Source organism: Zingiber officinale, chromosome 4B (genome assembly GCF_018446385.1).
Source record: "Zingiber officinale cultivar Zhangliang chromosome 4B, Zo_v1.1, whole genome shotgun sequence".
Classification (NCBI taxonomy): domain Eukaryota; kingdom Viridiplantae; phylum Streptophyta; class Magnoliopsida; order Zingiberales; family Zingiberaceae; genus Zingiber; species Zingiber officinale.
This window is the reverse complement of record NC_055993.1, coordinates 50,893,424-50,921,080: the sequence shown is the minus strand read 5'-3', so window position 1 is coordinate 50,921,080 and position 27,657 is coordinate 50,893,424. Positions and strand designations below refer to the sequence as shown.

The window sequence follows — 27,657 nt, the reverse complement described above, 5'->3', positions numbered from 1 at the left end:
TTAGAGACAAGCTGCTAAATTACCTTATAAGAAGAAAACAGGGTTGAATAACAATTATAACATGTTCAGACAAAAGTAATGGCTCATTGACCCATAAGTTTATTTTGGAAATAAATATATCTGATATAGTACAGTAGAAAAAAAAAACTTACATCGAAGGTACAGATTGATGGCATGGTTTAGGAAACCACTTCCAGGAACCCCATTCAAAAGGGAAGTAATTGGCAGAAAGGACATTGAAATAACATCAGGTTCAGAATGAACAGTGTTCAACCACTCAATATGAGATAAATCCCAAGCATCTTTTCCACCTCTTCTTTTTGGCATTATCACAATGTCCTAAAATTTAAAACAAAATCTAACAGACGATCCAAGAAATATAACTAAAGTATTTTAGAAATATTTCACAAAGGGTTAACACAATTGTCATACCTCTTTTGTGTAGTTAGCGCTTGATGGACCGATATTTAAAAATCTAAGTGGTTGCTCTCTCATTTCAAACTGCACCAGGCAGAAATCCAATAATTGGGTATCAAAGCTAAATCAATAATACTAGAAAGAGCTGGGACCCATAAATCCAATACTTGATACTAAAATATATTGCTCAATCTAGGTATCTAAGTGCAAAGACCATAAATCCAATAATTTGTACAAGACAAGTTTCAAAAATGAAGCAATGGGGCATAGTTTTGCATGAATGAGCAGAAACTAGTCTAAAAAACAAGTTTAATGTTTGATATAGTGATGCATTAGTATTTGCATAGGCAGGTCAAAAATGGAAGTGTAGAAGCAACACCTAGGGGAAAAGAAGTTAAAATGAAAAATAAAAGAAAGTAGACAAACAACAGCAGAAGTGATATCAACAAAAAGAGGAAGAGACTCAAAAGGCAGAGAACTAAGATTGATGAGAATCAGAAAAGCAATAACAAAAATGTTAAGCCAATGTAGGAGGAATATTTGGTTGCAGAGTCCAAGGATCAGAATAAGTAAAAGCAAAAAAGACATCTCTTTTTGCTGATGTCCTAGAGGCCATATCCACGTGTCTTTATCCTCATTTTGTTCTTACATTGCTTGAGGGTGAATTCCCCTACTTCTAAGAAAAATAGAAAATGTTCATGTTAGATATCAAATTTTGACCCATTTAAATTTTCACTTAATTTTTTTAAAACAATTTTAGAAGATGAATTAACTAGGGCCGAACAACAAATTAGGTTTTGGAGTCAAGTTGAAATCGGGTTGGGTTCGGATGGACCCTATCGTGTAGGTATGGTGATTAGGGTCTGCAGGTAGAGTCAATTTGGATTTGCTTTGGCCAGTTTAGGCCAAACCAAACTTTTAGTTTGGAATAGTTTGGTTTAGTTGCGTTAGGTTAGATTAATATTTTTTTTTAGAGCCTGAAGGTTATATATGTCCTCTTTCTCTCTCTGATTAATCCCCCTCTTCTCCTCTCTATGTGCGACGTCACCACCATCCATCTTTTCCCCTGTTCCATCTGTTTCTTTCTCCATTTTCTCTCCTTCCCTATTCACTGTGTCAAACACCTCACCCTCCTAGCCACTATCTAAGCACCCTAGCAGCACCACAATCCATTCCCTTCAAATCTTCTTCCCTCTCTTCTTTCATGTTGCCTGCACTTGACGTTGCATTCACACAGTGCCACTGCACTACTTTCATGTGCCAAACCCCATGTATGTTTGTGCCACTATCGCCACCCCTTGTCTCCAATGCCCCTTCCTTCTGGTCCCTCTCTCTCTTCTTCCCTATTGCTTATCTCTAGCGTCACACGCATTCAGCACCCAACCACATGCATGCTTACGCCATTATCACCACCCCTTCCCTCCCAACCTTTCCCCCTCTCTCTTATCGATGTTTCCCTTTTCCAACATTACCTCTCCATACAAGGAAATTGGAAGGTAATAAACTTCATCAAGAGTGTGTAACTCCATGTATAGTGTCTACTTCATCATACATGAGTAACCCTAAAGCCTCATTTTTTACATTTTCATACATGATATACAACTTTTACTATCCAAAAAAAAAGAAAGAAAAATGGAAGGTAATAAATTACCCTCCTTAGCAACTCATATATCTGATTCATTTCTTGTACCATTGCTTCATTCATGATTTGTTGAGATTGACCCTTTGAAATTAGAGAGGATAGTTTAAAATTTCGAGCGGTATCGAAATTTTGATTTGACCGAAACAATATAGTTTCGGCATCATATCATGTCAATACAATTTTGATACTTTTAAAATATAAAACATATTAATTTAAAAATATTTTTATAAAATTGGATTACTATAAATTTTTATTATTAGGTTAAATTAATATTTTAATAATTAGGATTAGGCAAAAATTAATTTAAAATTAGGTTTAAATGGTTCATTTATTTTATATTATCAAAGAAACTACTTTGTTCCATTGACTGAGGAAAAAATTTCGAGGTAAAGCTTGGTCATATTATATTTTTATATTAGATTTGTTCTAATATTTGTTAGTGTTTTTAAATTAGACTGGCACATTATTGAGGTAAAAGCTTGGCCATGTTATATTTATGTGTTCTTGAATTAGAATGACAATTAATAATTGTTTGTTAGTGGAGAGAGTTAGATTCTTTAACTTGGTTGTATTAGAGTAATTGGACAATTAATTCTTAGGTTTTGTGGTATTATCATATTTAATTTAAGTCTTTTCCTAGTGTATATTTGGTGTGTAAATCTATCTCTGGATTCACATATATTTGTGTGCATGAATTAAATATATAAAAACATTATTTATTACTTAGGTCATTATAGCTATTTAAATAAGATAATTAAAATAAAACCAAATTAGTGAACAGGTTCCAAAAGAACAAGACTATTGGAAATTAATTAAATCATATTCATCCTTATTATATACATGTGATCATGTGGGAATTAACACTGGCAGGGTTTGTTTTCAAAAAATGAAAATTGATACTCGAGTTGCTTCTCCATCCTAGTTGATTTGTATGTTAATATTTGCACATATCTTTGATGCACACCAAAAAAAAAAAAAAACAAATTGTGCTTACTTCTCGTTTTTCTTGGCCTCAACTTTTGCAATAGAAGTTGATTCCTAAGTCTATTTGGTTTAAACTAGTATCTAAGGTTGCTTAGAGATTCTCAATGTGTTGAGCATGGTTTTTGTTTTTACTTGTATTTTTTGTTGTTGTTGATTTGATAAGTAATTCAATATGCTCGTTGTACTTTTTCATTGAACATCCCTTGCTCATCTTGAGTTATCTATTGTTGCTATAGATCTTGGTTACCTCATGGTAAGTGGACTTCCATCCCTAGTCGTCATAGTTTATTTGAAAAAGAGAATGAAGCAATATCTCAAAAGTTCTCTAAGATCAAGAAGAATGAAGCAAAGAAGAGCATGATTAGTTCATAATGTTCCCCTATTTTTCACATCAATGCAATAAACAAAATGAGAAACAAAGTATTTTTCTATCTAAAGAAATCCAAGAATTCTAAATTTCAGTATATCAAAACAAAAATAGTGTTATTGGAGATTAAAAATAATGTCATAAGTTGTTCACTTAGCTATATGACTAATTATGATGGTGCATTTGAATTTAAAAAACAATATAAATATATTCAATAAATTCCTAAATAATATATTATTTTACCTTAATATTATCAAATATTATATGTGCTATAGCCTATATATGATATCAAAAAATGACTTGCACTAAAAAAGTATATGTTAATATGCATATGATACAATATATATTGTTTATACTTTTAAAGATTAACTAATAACTAATCCCCAAACCTAGATTGTTTATAGCTACTATATATGTATTATATCTTCAATACATTGATTATATTGTTAAGAAAGGACCAATTTATTTAATGGATCACCGAGCTTGTTCATGTGGGACTAATAGGCTGGAATCTCTTAGTCTCAACAAACCCCCTCATACCCATCATGACATAGAGGTATAAGCCTACTTTATTCATTTGGATATGTCGAATTTAGACTTTAAACATATTGCTCTAATGATGCTAGAATTGATTAACCAACCACCTATCTTGAAAGCTCAAGTTGTTACAAAATGTACCAAACACACTTGTCTACATGAAACTAATAGGCATGGAGCCTTCTAGCTTCAGTATTTATATGTTGATACTTATAAAAAATAATTATAATCTATTACTATATGATTACATTATGTTCTGTTATTATAATATGAACTACATTGGGGAGAGCAACCATTGCAATGGGAAATTACATATTTGACACTATCATAAGGCAATTTTAATAGTAGTTGTTTACCACAATCACAAGGCAACTTTAATAGAAATTAATACAAGTTAAAGAGTTGAATCTTATGATAAACATTTCATTTTTAGTTTATATATTTATCCAATATATCTTAGGACCATAAATATCACGCCCTTTGAGTGTGGTGTTGTGGGGTTAAATTCTCTTTGCGCAAAAGATTCGGATGGCTATTAATGTTATCATGCCCTAAGTGGTCTTCTAAGCCATAGACATGATCTGACAACAACAATGGTTGTGCAACAATTTTCCCCAACACTTAATAAGTCAACAAACCATTCTAAAAAGAAATAAATATAGAAGTTTTTAATAGAGTATTTTTAAAACCTATCACTTTGAAAAACTAAACAAATCATTAAAAGAACTACGAGAAAATCCAATTGTCATTATTAGATATAACTTGTGAGAAAAACAATAACATGCACAACTAGAATATAAAAAAGAATTATTAGTGCTAAGATAGGAAATAAAAAATAGCAGAAATATAATGCCTAAAAATCTTTGTAACATGCTGGGAAGTGTTCTCAAAGCCACCACCTATGAATAGGCATATCCTATCTACCTAGACATAATTTTTTTAAAAAAAATTAGCTTCCGCTTGTGGTCTTAGAGTGGCAAGTGAATAGGGAAAATAAAGTAGGTTAAGCAATACAATGAATATAAGGGAATAAATAAATAAATAAATATACCATGCAATGATCTACAAAATAAATAACTACTAACTACAAGAAACAATTTCACATTAATGTATACCAATCGATGAACATGTTCAGATGCATTCAATGAGCACAAACTCTTGCAATCTCATTGTGTGATAGAGAGTGGTGATTGCACTTCAACATGTGAATAACTACAAAAGAAAACCCATTCAAGACATCATACTCGTCAGCAAACCAAAATGCACAATCAAGGTGAGAAGACCAATATACACTATTATATGGTCAGAGATCATCCTTATCGGCAAAAAGCCTCATTGGAATTAAAAAGATGCTATATAATCTACATTCGCAAGAGACCTATCCATTTATGATGTTCTAACCGGAGGTGCATCTATTAAAAAAAACACATGTGTGATATCTAAAATACAAGACTAATATCAACATATTAACACCAAAGATAACACGACTTGAATAATCATCATAAGTAAAAAGAGTAGCCCAGGGCACGAAGCTCCCGCCATGCGGGATCCCGGGGAATGATCCATTGTACGTAGCATTACCCTTCTTTTTACAAGAGGTTGTTTCCCGAATAATCAACTTAAGTAGCAATTTATAAATCTATCTAATGTGATGCACATGATAAACAAAAAAAATCCAATAAAAAATACACATGTAATAACAAGCAGGGGAGTAAATTAGATGACATCAAGATTTCTCACAACAATAGATGTATCATTAACTCCCTTGGTCACGCAAGTTTCCATGTGTATCTCAATCTAAGTCCTATACAACTTCATGCACATATCAAATACAAAAATGATCCTAACTTAAACTATTTGCACAAACCATTAAAACCTATGATTGATCCCGATCACTTAGAACTTGATTGCGCTAACAATCTCTCCTTTGAATGTTTGATAATATGTTAAAAGTTAGGTAAAACGCATGAAATTTAGGGACTTAACTGAAGTTTCTCTTACACCTAAACTCCTCCTTGAGCTTGGAATTTTGCAAACACTAGAGGATAGGAATTTTGCAAAACGCTAGAGGAGAATGACTTTTAAAAAATCTAACTTAAACTATTCACCCTTCTCCCCCTTTGCCATGCATAAAAAAGATTGTACTAATAGACCAAAAACTCATAATTTGATCGTTAAGTGGTGTTCCTAGCCCAAATCTCAAATCTCAGATCTAAATGGAATACAAATGATACACTTGATCAAATTCAACTAAATGTTTATTACCGAAACTTTAAACACAAGCAAAGTCAACTAAATCTAAGCCCCAATCGATTGTTTATCTAACACAATGATTACACAACAATGCTAAAATCCAAAATTCATTAAAATAATCTATAAACCTTTGAAAATTATGAAATTTTGCAATGAAGTTTATTAATGTATATCTATCATGGAAAAATAGTTTTTTTATGAAAAACATTTTTAAATTGTGATACACACATGAAAATGCTCCAAAAGCTTTAATTATGTATCAACTCTTAGAGCCTTGTTTCGAAATCCAAGTCTAAAACAGCAGTAAACCAAGGTTATCAAAATAGTATTATCAAAAATGAAATTTCCAAAAATCAAGTTCATCCTAAGTTTGTGTGAGATGTAAAAAAGAGGTATTCCTAATTGTTATGTGATCAGGTAATACTACTCCACCATGTATCAAGTAAACTATTTTACATAGATTTTGAGTGAAATCCACCATTGTATTCAATAAGACACTCCCATAAGTGATTAGGGACTTAGGCACCTAATATAAGTTAGGCACAATCAGGTTCCGCAAAATATTGGTACCCATTCCTTATTAATTGTCTTAGTCTTGGATTGTCCCTTAGCAACAAGGCACCAATAAACCTTTTCTCTCTTTGTTGCTTTGTACCCTAAATCATTTTACTAAAGTTCACATGTTAGCTCCCTATGATCACGTTCAAGGAGTTATACATATAGTAAACTTTTCCAAACTAACCTCAAGGTACCAACTTGATTCCTTAAAGTTTCATTTTCTACTTCTAATTTCTTAATCGCTCATTGCATGATTAATGAACTAAGCCTATCATCAACAACAGAAATTTCCTTTTTGAACTTCTTGTTCTTACTTTCACATTTATCTACTTATTAAAATTCAAAGAATTAATAAATTCTACTAATTCATTTTAAAAGAGGAATTACCTCAATCACCAAGCCATCCAAGATATATCCTTTTGCTCCTCTAGACTTGGCCTCTTCTTCTATTCTTTAAATGAGGATGAAGACACTCCATTGTCAATTGCCATTAAATTCTAGCTTGCCCTATGCTTAACTACCACTTCTTCTTCGGATGATGAAGAGGATGAATTGTCCCAAATGGCCTTTAAGGGCATCTACTTGGTCCTTTCGAGTGGTGCCACTTCTTCCCAAGTGGCCTTCAACAACTTCCTCTTAGTTTTTCAGGTGGTGCCATTTTTCCTTTCTTTATCTTGGGGCATTAGTTCCTCACATTAGCCCTCCTTTTGCAATTATAGTACCAGATAAATCTTTTCCTTTGTCCTCTTTTCCTTTTCTTACTTTAGTACTTCTGTAAATAGTTCTTGCTCAAATTCATTTTATTCTTAAATTTTCTTCTTGCCATGCAAGCCTCTTCATAATCATCCTCCAACATAGTGAATTTTTTTGGTGTTTAAGAATGACAACTTCTTCTTCTCTTGCCTTTTCCCAATAAGTGAGAGGTGCCTTGACTTGTAGGCTCCTTCCTATTTAACCCCAGGGTTCCTAGAGACATGGAACTCCATTTCCGAAAATAATTCATCAATAGTGCTTAGTACTTACATCGAGATTCCTTGCAAGGTAGTGCACGTTCATCATTAAAGTCCAATAAGGAGTTACTGGGAATGTGCTGAGCACGATGCGAAGGAGATCCCGATTAGAAAGTACCTTGTATCGTCAATGCATTTGAACTACTGTTTTCCCCTTTTTCATCATGATGGTGGTTGATTGAGTTTATAGGAGGTCCCTTCTTGCAAAGCTAAGCAATTTAAGGTGATGAAGGCTCTCTCCCCTACCTATGCAAGTTCTATTAAAGGGAAGGTTAGGTCGATAAAGTTTTTCAAAGTCATCTTAATTTTCTCAATTTTTAGCTCGATTTCATCCATTTTCATTCTCAATTTAACCAAACTTCAATGGATTCGATTTCATCTATTTTTATTCTCAATTTTCTAACATAATCTAACACATTTCTAGTTAGTTTCTTTTAAATCTCTTGTTTTTTTTAAAAAAAAATTCCTCAATCTTAGTGAAGTTTACTTTCATGGACAAAATCAAATCAACCATTACTAATAATGAACCAACTCAAGCCATATGGGACCAATTTGGCTAACTATGCTTAAACACAAACAATTTCACATCTATGTGCAATTATAATGAAGAAAAGTTATCAAACTTCAAAGTATCTACTACGTTTAGTAGGCATAGAATCAGCACAACAATCCTCCTTTAGAAAATCATGGACTCGATCCCATGCTTCCAAGCACGTCAACTTTATATCAGAGCCCTCCATAGACAAATCTAAGATTTCATGTGGCAGTATCTAGTCTGGATGTCGTCTGGATGCTCTTGGTTGCAACTTAAAAATTCCTTGAGTACTCCAATGTGGCACAACTGCAGCAGCCATCCAAAACATCCATCCAATCCAATGGTTAGCATAAGGATGACTGCCCTAGTTGCACATTCTTTTGCTTCCAGCCCAATAAAACAAGACTTCCTACATTTCTAGTGCAGAAGATCCAATCAGCTGATCAAGTTATTTTACATCAACAGCAGTAAACAATGTAAAATACCGAAAAATGACGAATAAAGATAAGGGAATTTTTCGGAATTTTTCTGGAATTTTTCGGAGACCGTATGGACGAGTTTATGGGGATAAAAATGGGTCCCGGGAAAGCCTGTTTAGGCTACCCCATTTTAGCGAGGAAAAGTCAAATTTTTATTTTTATTTTCTTTTTCTCTTTTCCTCTCTTCCCGTCGCCGTTTCCCTCTCCCCCCGCGCCTTCTCTTCTCCTCCTGTGCCCTAATCGTCACTCGGCGGTTCCATCTCCTCCCGCGTGCTTAAGCCGTGACCAAGAGAGAAGCCGACACTTCTCTTCCTCCTCCTCCCATCTGCCGATTTTCCCCTCTCTGTGCTCATGCCCTAGCCAGCCCCGACGCCACTTCCTTGCCTCTGCCGTCGCCCCTTGCCGTGAAGATCCCACAGCCGACGCCGACCGAGTGCCACCTTGCTCCACTGCCATAGAGCTCGAGTCCGAGCGCCGGCCACCAGGTTCGAACTAGCGCTGCTATCGCCTGTGCCCTAGCGTCGGCGGCCGATTTCACCTGTGCCTTAGCCTCCAGCCGCGTGCCCTAGGTTTCTCTCCTCTGTTTCGGCCAGAATCCCCTCTGCCCTAGTTCCTTACTGTCGAGCCAACAAGGTGAGTTGGTTGTAACACTTGGTTGCACTCTTGATTTCCCTTCTGACCTGGTCCGCAGGTGTAGGGTTTAGTGGATCACTGATTGCGAGGGTAACCTTGTGTTGTTGTTTGTTCTTGGGTCCAGCAGCCACTTTCCAGCAGCTACTTCTTCCGGCAGAAATACCATCCAGTAGCTAATCTTGGTCCAGCAGCAGTAAGGTAAGGGTTTTGGTGTATGGATTGAGTTGGCACGCTCTTAATACATGTTGTTTTAGGTATGAATTGTTACATACATCATTGGTTATGGAGTGATTTAGGTACGTTTTGATACATGGTAAATTATAGTCATGTTTCGAATTTGATATTAGTTAGGTATGATCATTTTTGTTGTAGATGAATTATACTCGATGGTTAGGTTGATTAGGGTTTTACCCTAATTTAGCCTTAAGGATTTTATTTAGCCATTCCTTTGAATGTTAGCTAAATAAAAGTATATATATTGATGACACAGGACTTTGACGCGAGACGAGCATCTTGACGTCGAATTTGGACCGGATACGATCCCTTTATTGGAGGCGGGTACTTTGACTTTAATGTCATTTGATATGCATAGTAATGTTTTTAACAAATAGCAATGATTGTGTTTCTTATTTGCTTCGGTTGATCACTACCCGATCTGTTATATGCTTGTTTGTTTATTTGTTATGCACATCATGTTAGTACTTATCTGATTATACATGCTTATAGGGGTAGTGACACATTCATGTTATATATTATGTTCAGGACCTAGGGTTTTTGGTACCTTATCTGATTTGTATACCTTTGATTTGATTCATTGTCCTATGGTACACACTTTATATTTATATATGGATATTGCTATGCTATTCAGGATATTGCAATGTTTAGTGTCATGCATCATCTCGCATGATTGCATGCTGTGCGATAGTCTGCTCCATTATTGTCGAGCACATCGCCGCCATACGTATTCATACACACCACCACCATGGGTTAGTGGTATATCGCATGTGTGGCGCTTATGTTGTTTAGCTCCGCTTGGTCCGGTGACTCGGCTGGTAGCGGCGCTGCTCTGTTTAGCCGGTTTAGTGTAGCAAGTGGTAGCCGTGATTGGACTCTGTTTGCTCCGCTGGTCCGCCACGGGTAGTGTGACGTAGCCGTGCAGAGATTCCTCCCTCGCCATCGTGTACCGAGAGACGAGCATCGAGCTCCCATTTACGATTTGGGGTAGGAGGATAAGTGTACTCCGACAAGATCCCGTCCACTCGGTCACTCAAGTGATGGCAGAGTGTACAATTATCAGCCTTATCCACTCGGTCTCACCATCAGATGTGAGATGGTCGACTAGGGCGTCAGGGTGACCATGACATTTGCATCATACGACGATGCATTTATTGTGTGTTTCACGCATTTACTGATGCATTTATACGGATGCATATGATTGACATGCATATAAGATTTATGACACTTCGATCGGCGACGACACTCTGTACTTATCGTCCCGGTTAATTTTTCTCCTGCCTATTTCAGTTGCATTTACCCTTCTTGTATCAGGAGACTGTACGCATGATTAGTGCTGGTTGTTATTTTCTTTATTATGCATATCAGTTGTTACCCGCTGAGTTGTTGAACTCACCCCCGTGGATATTATTTTTTTTAGGTACCAGGTTGTTTATGGAGTCGCTTGGAGTATCCTACCTGCCGGTCCCCACGTCACCTTAGAAGACTAGTCTCCGTATTTTTGTTTAGTTTTATCTTGGTATATGATATGTGTGTATTTGGCTTTGTGTTCCGGTTTTGTTTCCGGAGTGTTGTGTTGTTGTGTGGTGTAAGCCTAGCCGGCTAGCAGTCTTCGTTTATAGTTGTATGTGTTGTCTATTGGATTTCCGCTGTGATTGGTTTTGGTACAGCCGAGTAGGCTGTTAGATTTACATATAACTGCGTGGTTATATTTTTGTGGTATCAGCCGAGTAGGCTGCATATAAACTGCGTGGTTGTGTGTATGTTCCAGGCGCTTATGGCTGATGTATATTGTGTTTGTAGAAATGTTTCAGATTGTCACCTGTACAGGGGAGGTGCTGCCGAAATTTCTTCGGACAGGGACTTCCCCGGGGCGTGACAAACAAAGACTAATCATGATCCTTATAGCCAAATGTTTTCTTATTTTTCTTAATTCTCTTTTGTTGAGATCAGTGATTCACTTACAACAAACAAGCTGACATTTATCTGCTTTTGTTGGGGCAACAAACTAGCTAAACTCAGAAACATCTACCATGTCTGGTGGCTATAATCGGAACAACAATACTTTATAGCATCCAAGGACTTGATAGGACTTGATCTCCATCTTAGACTGTTACCAATATTTTAATTAAAATTAAATATAAATATAGAAATATGATTTAACGTTGGATGAAATCATATTCATGAATTATCCACGTCATTGAATAATTCAAAGCCTTAATTGAAGTTAAGATTGAGAAGTTAACATCCAATTTGATGAATCACCAACGTTAACTTTTGGTCCTATTTATCTCCATGCTATTATCTTCATTTGATATCATGGTGGAAAGGAAATTTTGATTGTTTTAAAAAAAAAAAGAAAAAAAATCCTTCCTCTCTCTCATATGCTTCCCAAAATTTTGTGATTTATTTCTTTGGACAAACAAGTGTGTTGATCAAATGAAGCTTCATTTACAATCATGCAAAATGGAGAAGAAATCGGCTATACTTTTAGAGACTCTTCTTTAGAGACTCTTCGTAGCTAGTGCAACATTATGATGCATGCCTCCAAGGTCAATTGTATTTTGTTTAATTTTGTTAAGTATTTCATTTATGCTCATATCTCTTTAAAGGTTAAATTTATTATGGTTGAATCTTAGTACACTAATTTTGATAACAATCTAAGAGGAAGAATTTGGTATTCTATTAAGATTTTGTTTAAAAGGATGTATACTTTATATAATTATTTCCAATTCTAGTTACAAATTTACAGTCAATGTAAGATCAGGGACCTAGAGACTAGATAGTAGAAAAGCTATGAATAAGCAGATGTTCTAGTGCAATTCTTAATTCTAAAAGTTCATGAAGCTACTGAAATGCATGTTTTTCATTATTACATATTGCTCTATAAAGGATTTCCTTGAATTATCAAAGGATGGTACTTAAGTTAAAATAGTTGACCAACCTTAGTTATGTGTTTTCAATAATTAGAACATAAAAAGAGTATATCAAGAAGTGAGATGAACACCTTAACTTTCCCATAGGTTTCTTTAGAAGACATGTCATATTCTCTTGAAGTCTCTTGAAATCTCATATCTGCCAAATCTTTCAACATCTTTTGAACTTCAAAATGTTGAAGGTTGGATGAATGTTGTTGTCGAATATAGATTACATCCTTTCCTCCCATCTTAACACCAATTACAATATGAGTGCCAAATCTTTCAATAAACCTTCAAGAAAAGAAAAAGGATGTCATATCTCCTAAGAAAGATAATGGAAATCAAGTTTAAGCTTTCTGCTATTTTCATTTGATATTAGCAACTCAGTGGATTGAAATATTAAAATCAATACTTGCCTTGAAATTGGAACTATGACCCAGGAGAAAATTCTAAGTTGTGTCCAGGTGAATGAGTTATTTCAAAACAAAAACTAACAATACTCATGAAGGGATGTTGATAAGTTAATTTTAAGTGCATAACTACTGGAGGGTGATCTAATAGAACAATAAGTAGTTAGATTTGTGTCAAAAGAACATGTGCCTGAAAATTGTATCTAAAAGAAAAATAAAGATTTTTTTCCTTTGGATATTTATATGCAACTGAACACGTCTAACCTTGCCAAAGCAGCAGGGTCCCATGTTGATGGAACTTCATGCTTAACATGATCAAGAAGTACAATCTGAGATTTTGATAATGCAAAAGCATATAGGGTAATAAACCATCCATCAAATGCCAATGTTTTTGTATTTGCTGCATCTTTCTGCCAACAACCAGTAAAGTCAAACATATTGTTGAAGAGACCAGATGGTATTTTACCAGATAATGATAGTTCCTGGTTGAATTGCTCAGACATCTGCAGAAAATTCAACAGAAAAGTAAGAGATAACCAAAGAAGGCTAAAGTTAATCAAAATGCATCTTCAGCTAACACAACCAGAATGTGTTTCATATGAAAACTGGATACAAACAGTAAAGATGTACAAAAATATCCTTAGATCAAGGCTCCACATCTTGGTTTTGGTACTAATCCCAAATGGTACTGAAATGGTGACAACTCATATAAACAATATCCTCAGTAAGATCAAGGTTCCACATCTTGATTTCAGTAATAATCTAAAAAGGTATTGGATTGGTGTCAACTCGTATAAACATAAAGTATGAAACATGTAGACCAACATCGCAGCATGAATTTATTTTATACATTCTCGCAGACATAATCTCCATTATTCAAGCAACCATACTATTTCTCTCATAAAAATCACATATTGTCAATTATTTCCTTCAAAAATTGTAATATTCACTTTTTTATGATTTGATTTTCGTGTTTACCCTATCAAATTGTGTATAATCTATCAACTTGTGATTTCTGCAAGCTTGGCCAGCTTTCCATAAGTCCTAGGCCTCAAAAAGATATCAAAACTGATTTTTATCAAGTTGCAAACAGACGAGAATTGGAAGGCAATGTAAAATTTTCAATTAATAATTGTTGCTAATCAACTTATATTTGATTTTCTTGATGTGGTACTTTTAGTTGTTTGAGAATTTTATCATTGTGAAGGGAAGTCTTGGCGCAAAGGCAAAGTTGTTGTCGTGTCAATTTGTAGTCATGGGTTCGAGTCATGAAAACAACCTCTTGTAATGCCAACTGTGTACAATTGACCCAATGTAGTCCGGAACCCCACATTAGCAGGAGCTTCATGCACTAGGTTCCCCCTTTTAAGAATTTTATCACTATGAAATTACAGGTTTTAAGCAGCTAAAATTTAATAATTGAAAAAGAAAATGAGACTAGTTTCATGTTCTTAGTCAAAATTTCTTTCAACTTAATAGTATGCGAGTTACATATATAATTTGTTTCAATCTGAATATCCAAATTCTATTTAAAGTTATTATTTGTTATTTTTCTACAAAAATAGTTAAGAGTATAAAAGTTGTTTAACCTTATAGAAAAAAAAGACAATCAAAATTTTCTTTCCAATAAACTAAGTCATTATTTTATGAAGAATGAGATTAAAATAGTTTTTTAGTTAATAAGTTTTTCCTTTTATTCTCTATATGAGATAGTTATCCTTGATTGTTTTATCAATTTTGTCCCAATGTCTTCGTGAGTTAATTTGGTATTGCACCGATTGATATCAAATTCTAATGGTTTGTGGTTCAGTTTCGCTATTAGTTACTTCTTTGTTCACTATGTATATCGTTGACCCTCTTCTCATCCACAACTCCAACTACTCTCCTTTGATAGGGTTTCTACACCCTCTTCTCATCTCCATACAGCATTGACCCCTTCACCATTCAATGAACTAGATATGAGCACCTAAATCAACTGAATCAAACCAACCTTTCAAAGACGCTTCTTGAATTGACATCGACAAAAGGTCACCTAGTCAACATCACAAGCCAATCTCATCTGCATGAAAAAGATTACTCCTTGAATTTTTAGTTAATTAATTTTAGCAACGGATTCCATCCATTAAACACAGAGAGAGAGAGAGAGAGAGAGAGAGAGATTTGTCAAAAAAGATATTCAACTCAAAGAAATCAGCAACTGATAAAGGAAAAGTAAATTATCTATTAATAAAAAATTTTAAAAATGAAGTAGATCCATAGCCACCTGTCGCAATGCTTGTTGCTCCTCCAACATATTGTCACACCTATGTTGGTTTTTCTGCTTAACGCTCCACCTCATCCATCTCACTAGTCACTACCATTTGTAGGGTAGGATTGAGTTCTTGCATGCTTGTTATGGCACCCACAACAGTCATGGTAACTACAATCTCCTCCATCCATCCTCCCAACAAACTCACCTCACCCTCCACCACTACTACCATCATCATAGCAGAAGCTTGGTCCTCCACCTCTATCATTGTCTTCTTACTTTAAAAGCATTAGAATACTCCAGCCCCTCATTGTTGGCACCTCCTTAGGGACTCAATCACACCGCCTCTCATAACCACGATACCCAATCAACAAGGCAATTATTTCATGCAACTCCCTAAAATAAGATTTGCTTTAATATTTTGCAATTTAGCAAAGATTTTTAAATTTTAATCCTAAAAAAATATTGTTGCTATTAGAAAACACTAACTTAAGAGAAAAGTGGAAGAATGTTGTTGCCTTCACTTTTAAATTTTGTTGTTCATTATTTTATTCATTTTTGTTCAATTTTGCGCTTAACATTCTCACTCTTTTTCTACTGTTTATTTTTTATTGTAAATGGCTTTTTGTAAAGGTTCCTCCACCACTATAAGATTTATGTGAAGGATAAAATGAGTGAATTTGTGAAAGGTATATACACCGTGGAGTAGGAGTGCATGGGATTGTTGAACCACCTAAAATAATTGTGTACTTATTCTTTACAATTTTTATCTTTACTATTTTTGTTGTGCTCATATTTATCTCTCTGCTGCATTAATCACATCTTCTTTCACGACTATACTCACTATGTTCTTTTCATCCCAAGTTTGATGCTCATATTTTAATCCAGTTTTTCTATTCTTCTATTCATCACCCCCACCCGTTTATACACAAAGCAATATTTTGTATTAACTTGGATGCCGCATTCTCTATTAACAAATATTTTTTTTCTAAAATTTTGAATTGGCAAAATAAATCAAATCATTAAAAATGGAATTCAGGAATCAATTTGAAGTAGGTTCTGATATCTGATAAACACGGAAATTAGAGTTGTGTGGGTTCAAATCGGGGTCAATATGGGTTTAATTTGGCCAATTTATGGCCAGACTAAATTTTAAATGGAATAAACTGATTTAGTCAATTTAAAACGAAATAGAAAATTTTTAAGAAATTAGTTTCTCTCCTCTTTCCTCTCATGATTTTCTCCTCAAGCACTTATTCCACTTGCCAATATTTTTCTCCAATCTCCTCTCTCATCTCTCTCTTTGTTCTTCTCCTTCTCCCCTTCTTCTTCTAGCACAAGTCTAGCACCAACAGCTTTTTTTTTCCTCTCCTTCTAACCAATACAACAACTCTTCTTCTTCCTCTTTTTCCCGTAAACAACCACCGACAGGTGTTGGCTTCTTCCATCCACCTCTAAGTGGGTCATTTTCCTTTTCCTTACTCTCTTCCTACTTCTTGCAACCACTGCATTTGTGATGCTATTTTTTTCTTTATCATCGTTGCACCTCCATCCAGCTATTTTTTTCTTTCTCGATTCTTTTCTTCCCCTCCTCTATCTCCTTCTGATGTACGCATAGCAACAAATACTGTTGTTGTTCATCACACACAATGTGTTGTGTTATTGTTATTGTTCATTGCAGCAAGTGTTGTTGTTCACCACAGTATTAGCCAATTAAGGGTAAGAAATTAGTGAAAGGTTGCATGGTGATATCGAGAAATAATTGATTAATTTGGACTAATTACAATTTATTATATAGGTTTGATTGGCCTGAGCAATCCATATCCACGAATCTACCTTGTTTCGTTGATTAAGGGGTCAGTCACATGCATGAATGATTCAAAAAGATAGTCAATGGGCTACACACAATGGATGAACACATTAAGAACAAGGATCTCATCAGCTATGCACTAAAATATTTTCCTAGAACTACCTTATGAATCAGCAATGGTAGATGCATATATCGAAGGATCTATCAATCATTAAATTAGATAGATTTGTCTATGAAATGAAATTACATGAATAGGCTAACGTTGAGGAAGCCCAAAAGAAAGCTATTATTTTGATTAAAGGTAAAAAGAATGAGCAAAAGTCAGATTCATCCACCGAACATGACGGTGGTGAAGACTCATCAAGCGAGATGGCTCATTTTGCAAGAAAGGTGATGCAAAAGAGCAAATACATGAGCAAGAGGGATGTTAAAAATAATGTTTAAAGATCCAAAGAAGGCAGCTCATCAAGCGAGAAGGCTCATATGTGTTTTGAGTGTAATAGGAAGGGACACTACAAAAGCGAAAACCCAAAACTCAACCACCAAGAGGAGAAAGGAAAGAAAAAAAAACACTCAAGGCCGCGTGGGATGATTCCTCATCATCAAAATCATCTAAAGACAAGAAAAACTTACCTACATGGAAAGGCCAACTAGCATTGTTGGAGAATACTGATGGAGAATTGATAACAACCACTTTGACACATTATTTTAGCTCTTCTACTTGACGTTTTAATCCTCATGTATGCTTAAATGTTGATCCATATTGTATTTTACGTGCAAGGGTTAATTTAGAGCTTCATTTCAATTTCTCTACATTTAGGGCATTATTTCTTAAATTTTGAACTTTGTTTTGTAGGGAATCAAAAGAGAGTGCCAACTGGGTCAAAAGAGGAGCTCGGAGCACATTAGTCTGTCGTGTCCCACTCTTTTGCTCCCCGAAACTCGATTAGAGCCTTCCCCCAGGGTGAAGCACAATCTGGTCATGCTTCCTAGCACGGCCCTGGCGTGACGCGGCTCGAATAAAAGGGAAAAAATTCACTTGGAGGAGCAACCAATTCCAGATCTAGGGCAAGCTTCTTCCCCATCCTCTCCACTGCACACCTCAAGAGGAGAGACGAAAGGGGATTCCCTCTATCATCTCCTTCATTCCGTTCCACCCTCCGATCCATCTCCATCTTCGGAGACCATCTCCATCTACCGAAGAGAAGAGACGAAAGGGGATTCCCTTTGTCATCTCCATCTCCGGCCGTCATTGCTTTATGTAAGCCGTTTTTAACTCATTGCTTAGATCTAAAAATAGAAATACATAGCATAGAAAAATAATAAAAGCAATGAATTGTTCATCACATAAATCTAGGATTCAAGGAACTTAAACTAAAAATGAAGACCGTATATCTCAACTAAAAGAATTAATATCTTTAGAAAAAGGTAAAAATTTCTTAGTATGATCATAAATAGTCAAAGGCTAAATTATAATAAGACTGGACTAGATATGAAACAGTAAAAAATGCTCACACTTCTATTATTTCTAGAACTCTAACAAAAAATAAGAAACATATAGCAAATGGATACCCAAAGTATATTTAATAAATCCAATTGGACCCAACCAGTATTGGGTTTCAAAAGATGTTTTATCTTACTCTTAAAGAGTATTTTGGGTGTGTCATTAAGATAGGATAATTCTATCCTAATTGACGGCATATTAAGTGGATGGATTTATATTAATATTTATTCATGGTCGCATATTTCTATGATGATCAAACCTATTTAAGTCTTTTAAAACAGATGGAAGATACAAGCATTAAAAAAAATCTATTGGCCTAAGCTTTTGTTCACTAACAATAAACAAAATAAAATCAATCAGTCAACCAATTGAAACATTAGTTTAGTTGACTGATTCTCGAATTAATCCTTTTATCCTTTAAAGGTCAACTACTTAAAGTAATCACTTGATTGGACCTTATTAGTCGACTGCACAATAATTAAAACAAGTGTCGCTCAAAAAATTATGAGTTGCGCATTAAACAACCTAGGTTTCGAAGTTGGCCCCTCTACCATATTCTCCAATCTCTCGAGCTCAAAACCCTAAACCAACCTTCCCACACTCGATTTCTTATCGGAGCCTAAACTCAAATATGAATCATATATAGCCTAGATAATGCACAATCTAACTCAAAAAAAAAAATCAATTATTTTTCTTCTCAACTGAACACTAATCCTAATTTTCTTGGTTTTGTGCTTGCATTCTTTCATGTGTCAAGTTGGAAGAGTCGCGAAGGTTCATCTCATATAACTAATACAAGACACAAACTCAAGATTCCCTTCCAAGGATCCTTGAAAGAGATTTCAAGATAAGGTCTTTAAATTAATCAGTACTCAATACTTGAACATCGTACTCTTTATCAAATTTTGTCATCATATCATTGATATCGTTGTATGATATCAGTTGCAAAAGATAGTCTACAATACTCGAGACTATCAATCTATTTGTGCAAATATTTCTACAACATGCAACCGAGCTGATAGAAAGATGCATAGACTTTAGAATTCATGGAATGCAAGGAATTTGATTGCTCATTTATCTGTTTTCCTGATATTGATGAGTCGTTCTCTGAGCCCTTTGATGATAACACTTTCAACTCTTTATACAACCATTATTTCCATGGTCATAAGCCCCCTGGCACTTATGTCTTTTCTTCTAAACTTTCTGCATCAAATAACGCATTCTATAACTCTCACTGCTAAAGTTCTAGCCAAAGAGAGGTTGTCTCACCTCTTAATGATTTATGCTTTAGAGCACGGGATGGACCTAGATATTACATTACACCTTTTAGGTCCGTCATCTATTATTCAAGTTTCATTAAGGGAAACGTATATATGCCTTATGGGCATATCATCACTATATCACTTCATCTTGTGGTATATAGGCATTACCTAGAACATCCTACAACCTCTATCTCCACATTATAATCACTAATCAGATTGGAGTTCCCCAAGTCTCTTTGGCAAGGATGACAACCAGAGATAGGGAGGTCATATGGAAGCCAGGGAGATGACTAACCGCAAGGAGGAGGAAGAGGAGGCAGACCAGATAGCACGACAACCACAACTCATTATGTTTGACTGACGGACACATATCTGAGGAAAGACTAGATCTTTAGAGTGTCTAGTTGAAACTGGATGAGATCTACAATATGATGAAGAGGTGGAACTTAGGATAGCAACCCCCATCACAAGATTAAATTAGGGGTGCCCTAAAGTAGTGTATATTTTGACTTTGTGACCTTGACTCATATTTTATGTAGTGGATAATGCTTACATGGATATTGACATATTAAACATGGATACTGATAGTGCATTAATTTGATGTATATTGAGTTTAGTTTTTGCATGGTGTTAATTATAAATGCATGCCATCTAAAATGATAAATACATTTTGTTTGTTTATTTTTATGTTTCATTTTGACAAAAATATCAATTATGCAAACTAAAGTATATTGTTACTAAAATAAAGTTCTCTAATAGAGAATGACTAAACAAATGTATTCACAATTTTAGAAATTTTTAACTTACAGATATTTTTTAATGAATTTTCTAAGTTGGCTACAGGGATTTTTTTAGTTGCCGGTCCCATTCGAGTGATATTGGAGCAAGTCAACTCCTAATCAATCGAATGCCAAGAATTTCATAGTTTTTCTTATTAATTTTCAAAAATTTGTATTTTGTAGGAATTTTTCCTTAGGGGGAGTTAAGAATTATATATATATGTGTGACAAAGGAGGAAAGATTTAAGGAGTCCAAAGTTAAAGAGTTTTTTTTTGGCATCTTCTAATTTTTTCACTTTAAATTCTTCTACTTAAGAAGTTTGAATATTTGTACTTTAAGTTTTTGTCTTGACTTTGAATGGATGACTAAACATCAAAAAAAAAACAAGATTTTGTTGGTGCAATAGTGATTTGATAAGGTTGGCAAAGATTTAAAGTTAGACCTATATTATACTAATAATGTGTCAAGTATGCAAGTGCCCATTGAAGTCTTGAGTGGGTCGAGGTTGACAAAACATTTGGGATGGTCTTTTATAGATATGAATAATTAGGGATGCTCTTTTTATTTTTATCAAAAATTAATTAGGATTTTATTAGAATACACTGAGTCATTATTCTTATGAAGCATGAGTATTATTGTCAATTTATAAAAGAGGTTATGATCTCATCTATTAGAACACTTTTTCAATTAATAAATTTCCCTTTAATTCTCGATGTGAGATCATCTTTCTCTACGTGAGATAGTTGTCCTTGTTTGCTTTATCAATTTTATTTTGACGTTCTATGAGATTTGAGTATTCAATTTGGTGTTGCATTGCAAATACTGAATGCTTTTTTTTCAGAATGATTTTGCACACATTTTTGTCCCACTTTTACCATGCATATTGTTAAGCGCCATATGAATAAATCTATATGTTTTCCTAACTGTTTTAGGTGCAAAGAAGGTATGGATAATGAGAGTGTCCCTTGGAGCTCATCTTCAAGCTTCTAGGTGCTACAAATGCCTAAGGGTACTTAAGTAGGGTAAGCATCCCTTACTGTAAATTAAATAAAAACCACTCCCCCTTCCCATATTTCTGCATTTCATTCTTGATTCGCCTCATTCAAAATGAGAATTGATTCAAAGTAAGAAAGGGTAGACCAATAGCAAAACTCTTTCTTTCTCAAGTTTCCACGAGAAGGGGACAATCTGCCCCAGCATAGTGAATTGCATCCCTTTACTGCTCCTAACCATTCTTGCTAAGTCTTTGCAATGGCTAGGAAACTTGTCTACGAAGCAAAGTTGTTGCCACACAAACCATCAAATATGAGATTGGGCCCTTTTCTTTGATGGAATGGCCCACACCAACAAAGGTTAACATGCACGATGTGCTCCATTTGTACGAATCACATATATACCATGCACAACCAGATGTAGAGCCTGAACTAACAGAGCAACACAGGTGCCAAATCCTAAGAGTCTCAATCCACCTAGTGCACCAACCACATGGTATGACAGGTACTCAAAGACATTATATTTGTATCATTCATATCATACTTCATATAGTATCAAAGCCCAACATCAAATTCACACATGGTTGGCTTTATGGTTCATTTTCACCTTGATTAAGTAAATGAACCATGATCCACAAGAGGATACGAGGAAAACGAAGTCACATAACAAGTGTCAATATAATAGATAGTTTAAAGGGTTTCTTGAACAGGAAACAATAATTGAGGATAGAACAATAATAACAATTTGTTACTCAACTATTTGAGACTGAACATTGATTTTCTTCTATAGGAATACTTCAGTAAATAGGATTTCTTGGCATTGCATCACTCAACCACAAAGGGTCCAACTTGAAATCAAGTAAGTTCCCAATGGAGAAAGTATAGAGAGGGAGTGAAAGAAGTCCGTATACAAATTGTTTACAAGCGCAAAGGAGGGAATAAAAAATGGAGCAACAGACTAGTTTTATGAAGTTGAACACACTCAAGCACAAGATGCGAGAAAAAGAAATACCATGAAGAAAGTTTGAAAGATGTGAAAAAAAAAAAATCAACACGAAACTTACAAAGTCTGCATGGTTAGCAATGATTGCCTATATTCAATATAGCAAGGAGTCAATACATTAAATCATCAACAGACATACATGATGACATAAAGCATATCATCTGCCCAAAATGGTTTGCTCCATTTATTGTTTCTAAAAAGTGGACAAAATCAATCAATCAATTCACCCAATTGAACCAAATGTCAATTCCATATGATTCAACCCACAAACCTGAACATTAGGAAAAAAAACCAAGAAAAATGGAAAAAGATTGGAACTAGTAAAACTGGTTTTTTATTTTTACATTCCTATTTTAAACATAGATATCAATATATTGTTTTAGTGCAGTGGTTAAGGTTATCATCATTTAACCAATTGGTCCCAAGTTCAAAACCTCCTACTATTATATTCTTTGTGCAAATTTTTTTAAAGAAAAAAATCAATTATGACAATTTTTCATAGAAAAAAATAAGATTGTCTAGATATATTTTATGATATATATGCTATTTATATTTTTCAAATAATTTATATTAATTTTGATCATGATCATCACCCTCAAGTCATGTGCTCCTCAATTATCTGTGAAACAAAAACATAAATCTTATCCTCCATTAAGTTTTATGCAAGGGCATATCATAATACTTAATGGATCAAATCAATTTTTGTTTCATTAACTAATTTTTGGGGTTCCCCTCTACTTCTTACAATTTCACTACACAAAATATTCTTTGTTCCATTTTATTATATATTAGAGATACACCTACTTGCTCTTTAAGATTAATATTTTTCTCCTTGCATCTTTTTTAATAACTTCGCACACCACTAAGCATTCTCATTAACCATTTAAATATTTTGATCTTAATAGCTCAATACTATTGTTCATAATATAGCAGACCGCATCACAATTCAAAAACAATTAGCCTATGAAGCACATAAGGATTACACAAGACTTCTAGAAGCTCCTCTCCATTTGGATCACACATTTATTATTTATAAATGATATCTTCATCAACAACTAATTGAAACGTAGCAGGAAAAGAAGCCAGACTTACATATGGTATTAGACAACCTATAAAAATGTTATGACAAAATCTTAAGAGAAATTATGTAACGAATTCTAGAAAAGAAAAGTGTTAGCGTAACATATATTCAAATAATTAATGTTATGTATGAGAATATAATGATAAGAGTGAACACTCAAGGAAGATTAACCTAAATGTTTCTACATCAAGGATCAACTCTAATTATTTATCTTTTTACATTAATTATGGATAAACTCATTGGACATATCTAAGAATCGTTTTTACAAAAGGGAGAGAGATGTCTAATATAGAATACAAACAAGATAGTTGAAATGGAAAAAAACATTAGATGTTCTTTTTTATCATAAGGTACCTCTAAAACTTAAAGGGAATATCGACAAAATAACCATTAGACGAGCTGAATGTTAGGCTATTACTCTAACACATGGGTAGAAGATGAGAGTCACAGAGATAAGGATGTTAAAGTGGTTGTGTGAGTATATGAGGATGAACAAAATACAAAGTGAGAATATTCAAGAGAAAGCTAGAGTTGTGCCTGTTGAGGGAAAATTCTAAGAGACGCATTTAAGATGATAAGGACATATGTAAAACTATGATAAATCTGCACATTAAACGAGGAAGATAAAAAATTGGTTAACAAAAGGATAAAATTTATTTAAATATAAATGATGATATCGTAGGAGATAGAACTCATTGGCGTAGGAGGATCTCTATATAACGGACCCCACTTTGTAGAATAAGGTTTGATTATTATTATTATCGTTGTTATATCTTTATCAAGGTTTAAAACTTGAATCATGTCAAAGTTTTGGTCCTTGACTAAAGCGATATTGTTTTGGTGTCGATGTTCCAATATATGGTCTTAGTCACGAGTTAAATGTTCCAATATATGGTCTTAGTCACGAGTTAGAGATGTAAGAAAAAAGGACAAAGATGATAAGGCAAATACATACTTAAGTTCACACTTTGAGTCCCATCTAGAATAGTATAGTTTTAACGTTATCTTTTATGAACAAGCTACAAAAAAAACATATTATCTTAATTCATCTAATCTATGATGGCAAGGGGTGACAAATGTTGACATAACACAATACTCATTGATACGATTGACACATCGGCACAAAAGACAATGTGTGCCAAATATGTATTGAGTTTCGATAATTTATCATAATAATATATTTTGATCATGTCGCTTGGCATAAAAGGAGAAAGATGATAAGGCAAATACATATACTTAAGTTCACACTTTGAGTTCCATCTAGAAAGTATAGTTTTGACGTTTTCTTTTATGAACAAGCTAAAAAAAAATATTATCTTAATTCATCTAATCTTGAATTGTGTAGTACAATGGCAAGGGGTGACAAATGTTGACATAACAAAATACTCATTGATATGATTGACACAGTAATACAAAAGACGATGTGTGTCAAATAGTTTTGAGTTTCAATAATTTATTATAATAATATATTTCAATCATGCCGCCTAGAATGCTACAAGATTTCAAACAATGATTTTCATTAATATTCCAAATCAATATATTTAGAAACACCAACATGAATTTCATAGCTATCCATCTTACTTATAAGATTTGGGTAAGATAGATAGAAGCGAGAAAAAATAGGTAGCATGACAAAATGATTGAGTCAGAGGAGACTAGGAGAGAATGTTATACCTTTTATGGGGTTAAGAGAAGAGAAGTAATGCCATTATATCAAACTCATAGCCTCCGCTAAGGAGATATTGTAATACCAAGTTGAGAAGGAAAATTATTGTATTATATTATATCATCACAAAAACGAACATATATATAGCTACTAGGCTGAATTGATTATTCAAGGATAGAATAAAAACAAATTATTCTTACTATCATTTTTATGATACTAGTAGCTAATTCATAAGAGAATACATCATATTATTTATTTCTAATAAAAGTAAATTCCAAAAATGCCAATTACCTTTTCAGCAAACCTATTTTCCTCTATTTTGTTGTAGGTTAAATCAACTTCTTTCTCTTAATTTGTTCATTTATATGATCGATACTTAAAACTTATTTGGGAATCACACTTGGAATGCAAACTCTTAGACTTTGTTTACCCCACATGGTGGAGAGGAGAGGGAAAAAGAAGAGAAAGGGAAGGAATCCATTCAACATGTTTACCTTGCCTTTGCGGACAAGGAGGAGAGGAAATAGGAGGGGCAAGGTTACCCTCGTCGAATTCACAATCACCCTAATGTCAACTCTGCTTAACATCAATGACCCCCGAGGTTACTTTAGTAGCCTGCTTCTCTCCCAGCTCAGGCCAACGTCGACACTACCTGAGGTTACCCTTGCAGCCTACCTTTCTCATAGCTTTGCGTAATGTCAAAGACCCAACTTGCTCCCAATGTTGCTTGACATTGGCAGCTCACTTCACCTCTATCTACTACAGCTGCATCATTTAATGTGCATGTTGACAACCCAACGTTCCTAGCCAATGACCTGCTCACCCCTCTCCACTTAGTGTGACTTCATCATTTGGTACACATTGGTTGCGCATCCTTTTCTCCACCTTAATAGTGTTTGTAAGGCGCCTACAAGTTGATGATGAACCACAGTCTCACCGCACTGGGAATCCGGTACTAGATATGAAGGGTGAACATGGTATTTTGTCCTTTTTCCACTACTTTAGTGTCTTGTGCACGATTCTGGGTGGACATAATTTCAAGAAAATATCACTCCATGAAAAAGAATTTTTATTCTGTATTGAGTGGGGTAAACAAGAGAGAACTCCTTGAAGTAGGAGCTCTCCTCTCCCTGCCAATAGAAACCACCCAGTAAACAAGCACTTAGAATCAGCAAATCAGGCTTCCAAATCAGCATTAGATAAAAAATAAAAAACAACAGCTACATGAAAACAGTATATACTTTTTTGGGAAGGATATAGTTGTTGAATAGCTAATGCTAATAGTAGAAGGATGAACTAGTTGCAAAGTTAAAATCTCAGGTAAAATAGTAAAACTTTGTAAGCTCAAAGCGCATCAACCAACTAACCAGAGATCTTCAACTCTAAATTAGCATAAACGAGTTTAAGCTTACGATCTGGACACTGGATAGAATGATTTACCCAAAAGATAAACTCAACAGAAGCATACCTGTTGAAATGACAGAACGTCTGACTTGAATCGTATCCTCTCTCCTTTGTCACATTTTATGGATTTAGGAACACCTGAAATAGTCAAGCCACCAGGAAGAACGACATCGTGAATCTCAGTATCGTCAAGCTCAATCAAACTTAAATTTGATGAGTCCTTGCAGTGCTTCAAACGAATATCTGACGTTATGTCATATCCTAATCCAATAGCCTTAATCGCCTCATCAACTCGCAACAATAAACTCTTAGGTGTCATTCTATATCATAACAAACAAGCTCAAGTCAATGTCTTTGCTGAATGCGAACTCCCCAATCGTCTATTTCGTCGCAGTTCAGTTTCTTCAAACCAATACTCCTTGCAGAACTCCCCAATTCACAAATGAGGTGCCAATCCTACACGGAACACCAAATTCATATCTATTTCAAGCTACCAATGAGATCGCTAAAAAAACGAGATTTCTCCGTGTATGTGCGGCCGCAGCTCAAGTTAATCACTGCCCCCCAAATTAGTCACTTGGCCGAAACCCGAAGGTTACCTGAATTTCTCCCCACGGATCTCTCTGATATTAAGCTCCGATCCCTGAAAACCCCCGGTCGACAAGCAGCAAACTTTTCGCTCGATGGCACCTCCTCAACACTGCGTCAAGTACGTGGTTTTCCGGTGGGTGGGTCTTGCGTAGCGCTGCTTCCGACAAGTCGAGCGCACCGACGAATTCCTTCCTATTTCACACCAAAAATTTTGACCTCGTAGACAAATTTTTAGGTCGCCATCGGTCAAAGAACGTGGAGGTGTTCAATCGGGTGTTCGCTTTAACGTGACGTCTGTGAGGGAGACCGATGCGAACGCTACTCCGGGATGAACTTTGA

The 27,657-nt window shown here is 34.8% G+C and overlaps 1 protein-coding gene across 1 annotated transcript; it reads right to left on the bottom strand.

Annotated features, from left to right (window-relative positions):
- On the bottom strand, window positions 1–27,657 carry LOC121978248 (MACPF domain-containing protein At4g24290-like). Its single transcript, XM_042530618.1, has 6 exons — window positions 26,792–27,657; window positions 13,242–13,480; window positions 12,657–12,858; window positions 433–501; window positions 153–339; window positions 1–23 (listed from the first exon to the last, which is right to left on the bottom strand). The coding sequence occupies exons 1-6, from the start codon at window positions 27,044–27,046 to the stop codon at window positions 1–3; spliced, it is 975 nt and encodes a 324-aa protein (XP_042386552.1). The 5' UTR covers window positions 27,047–27,657.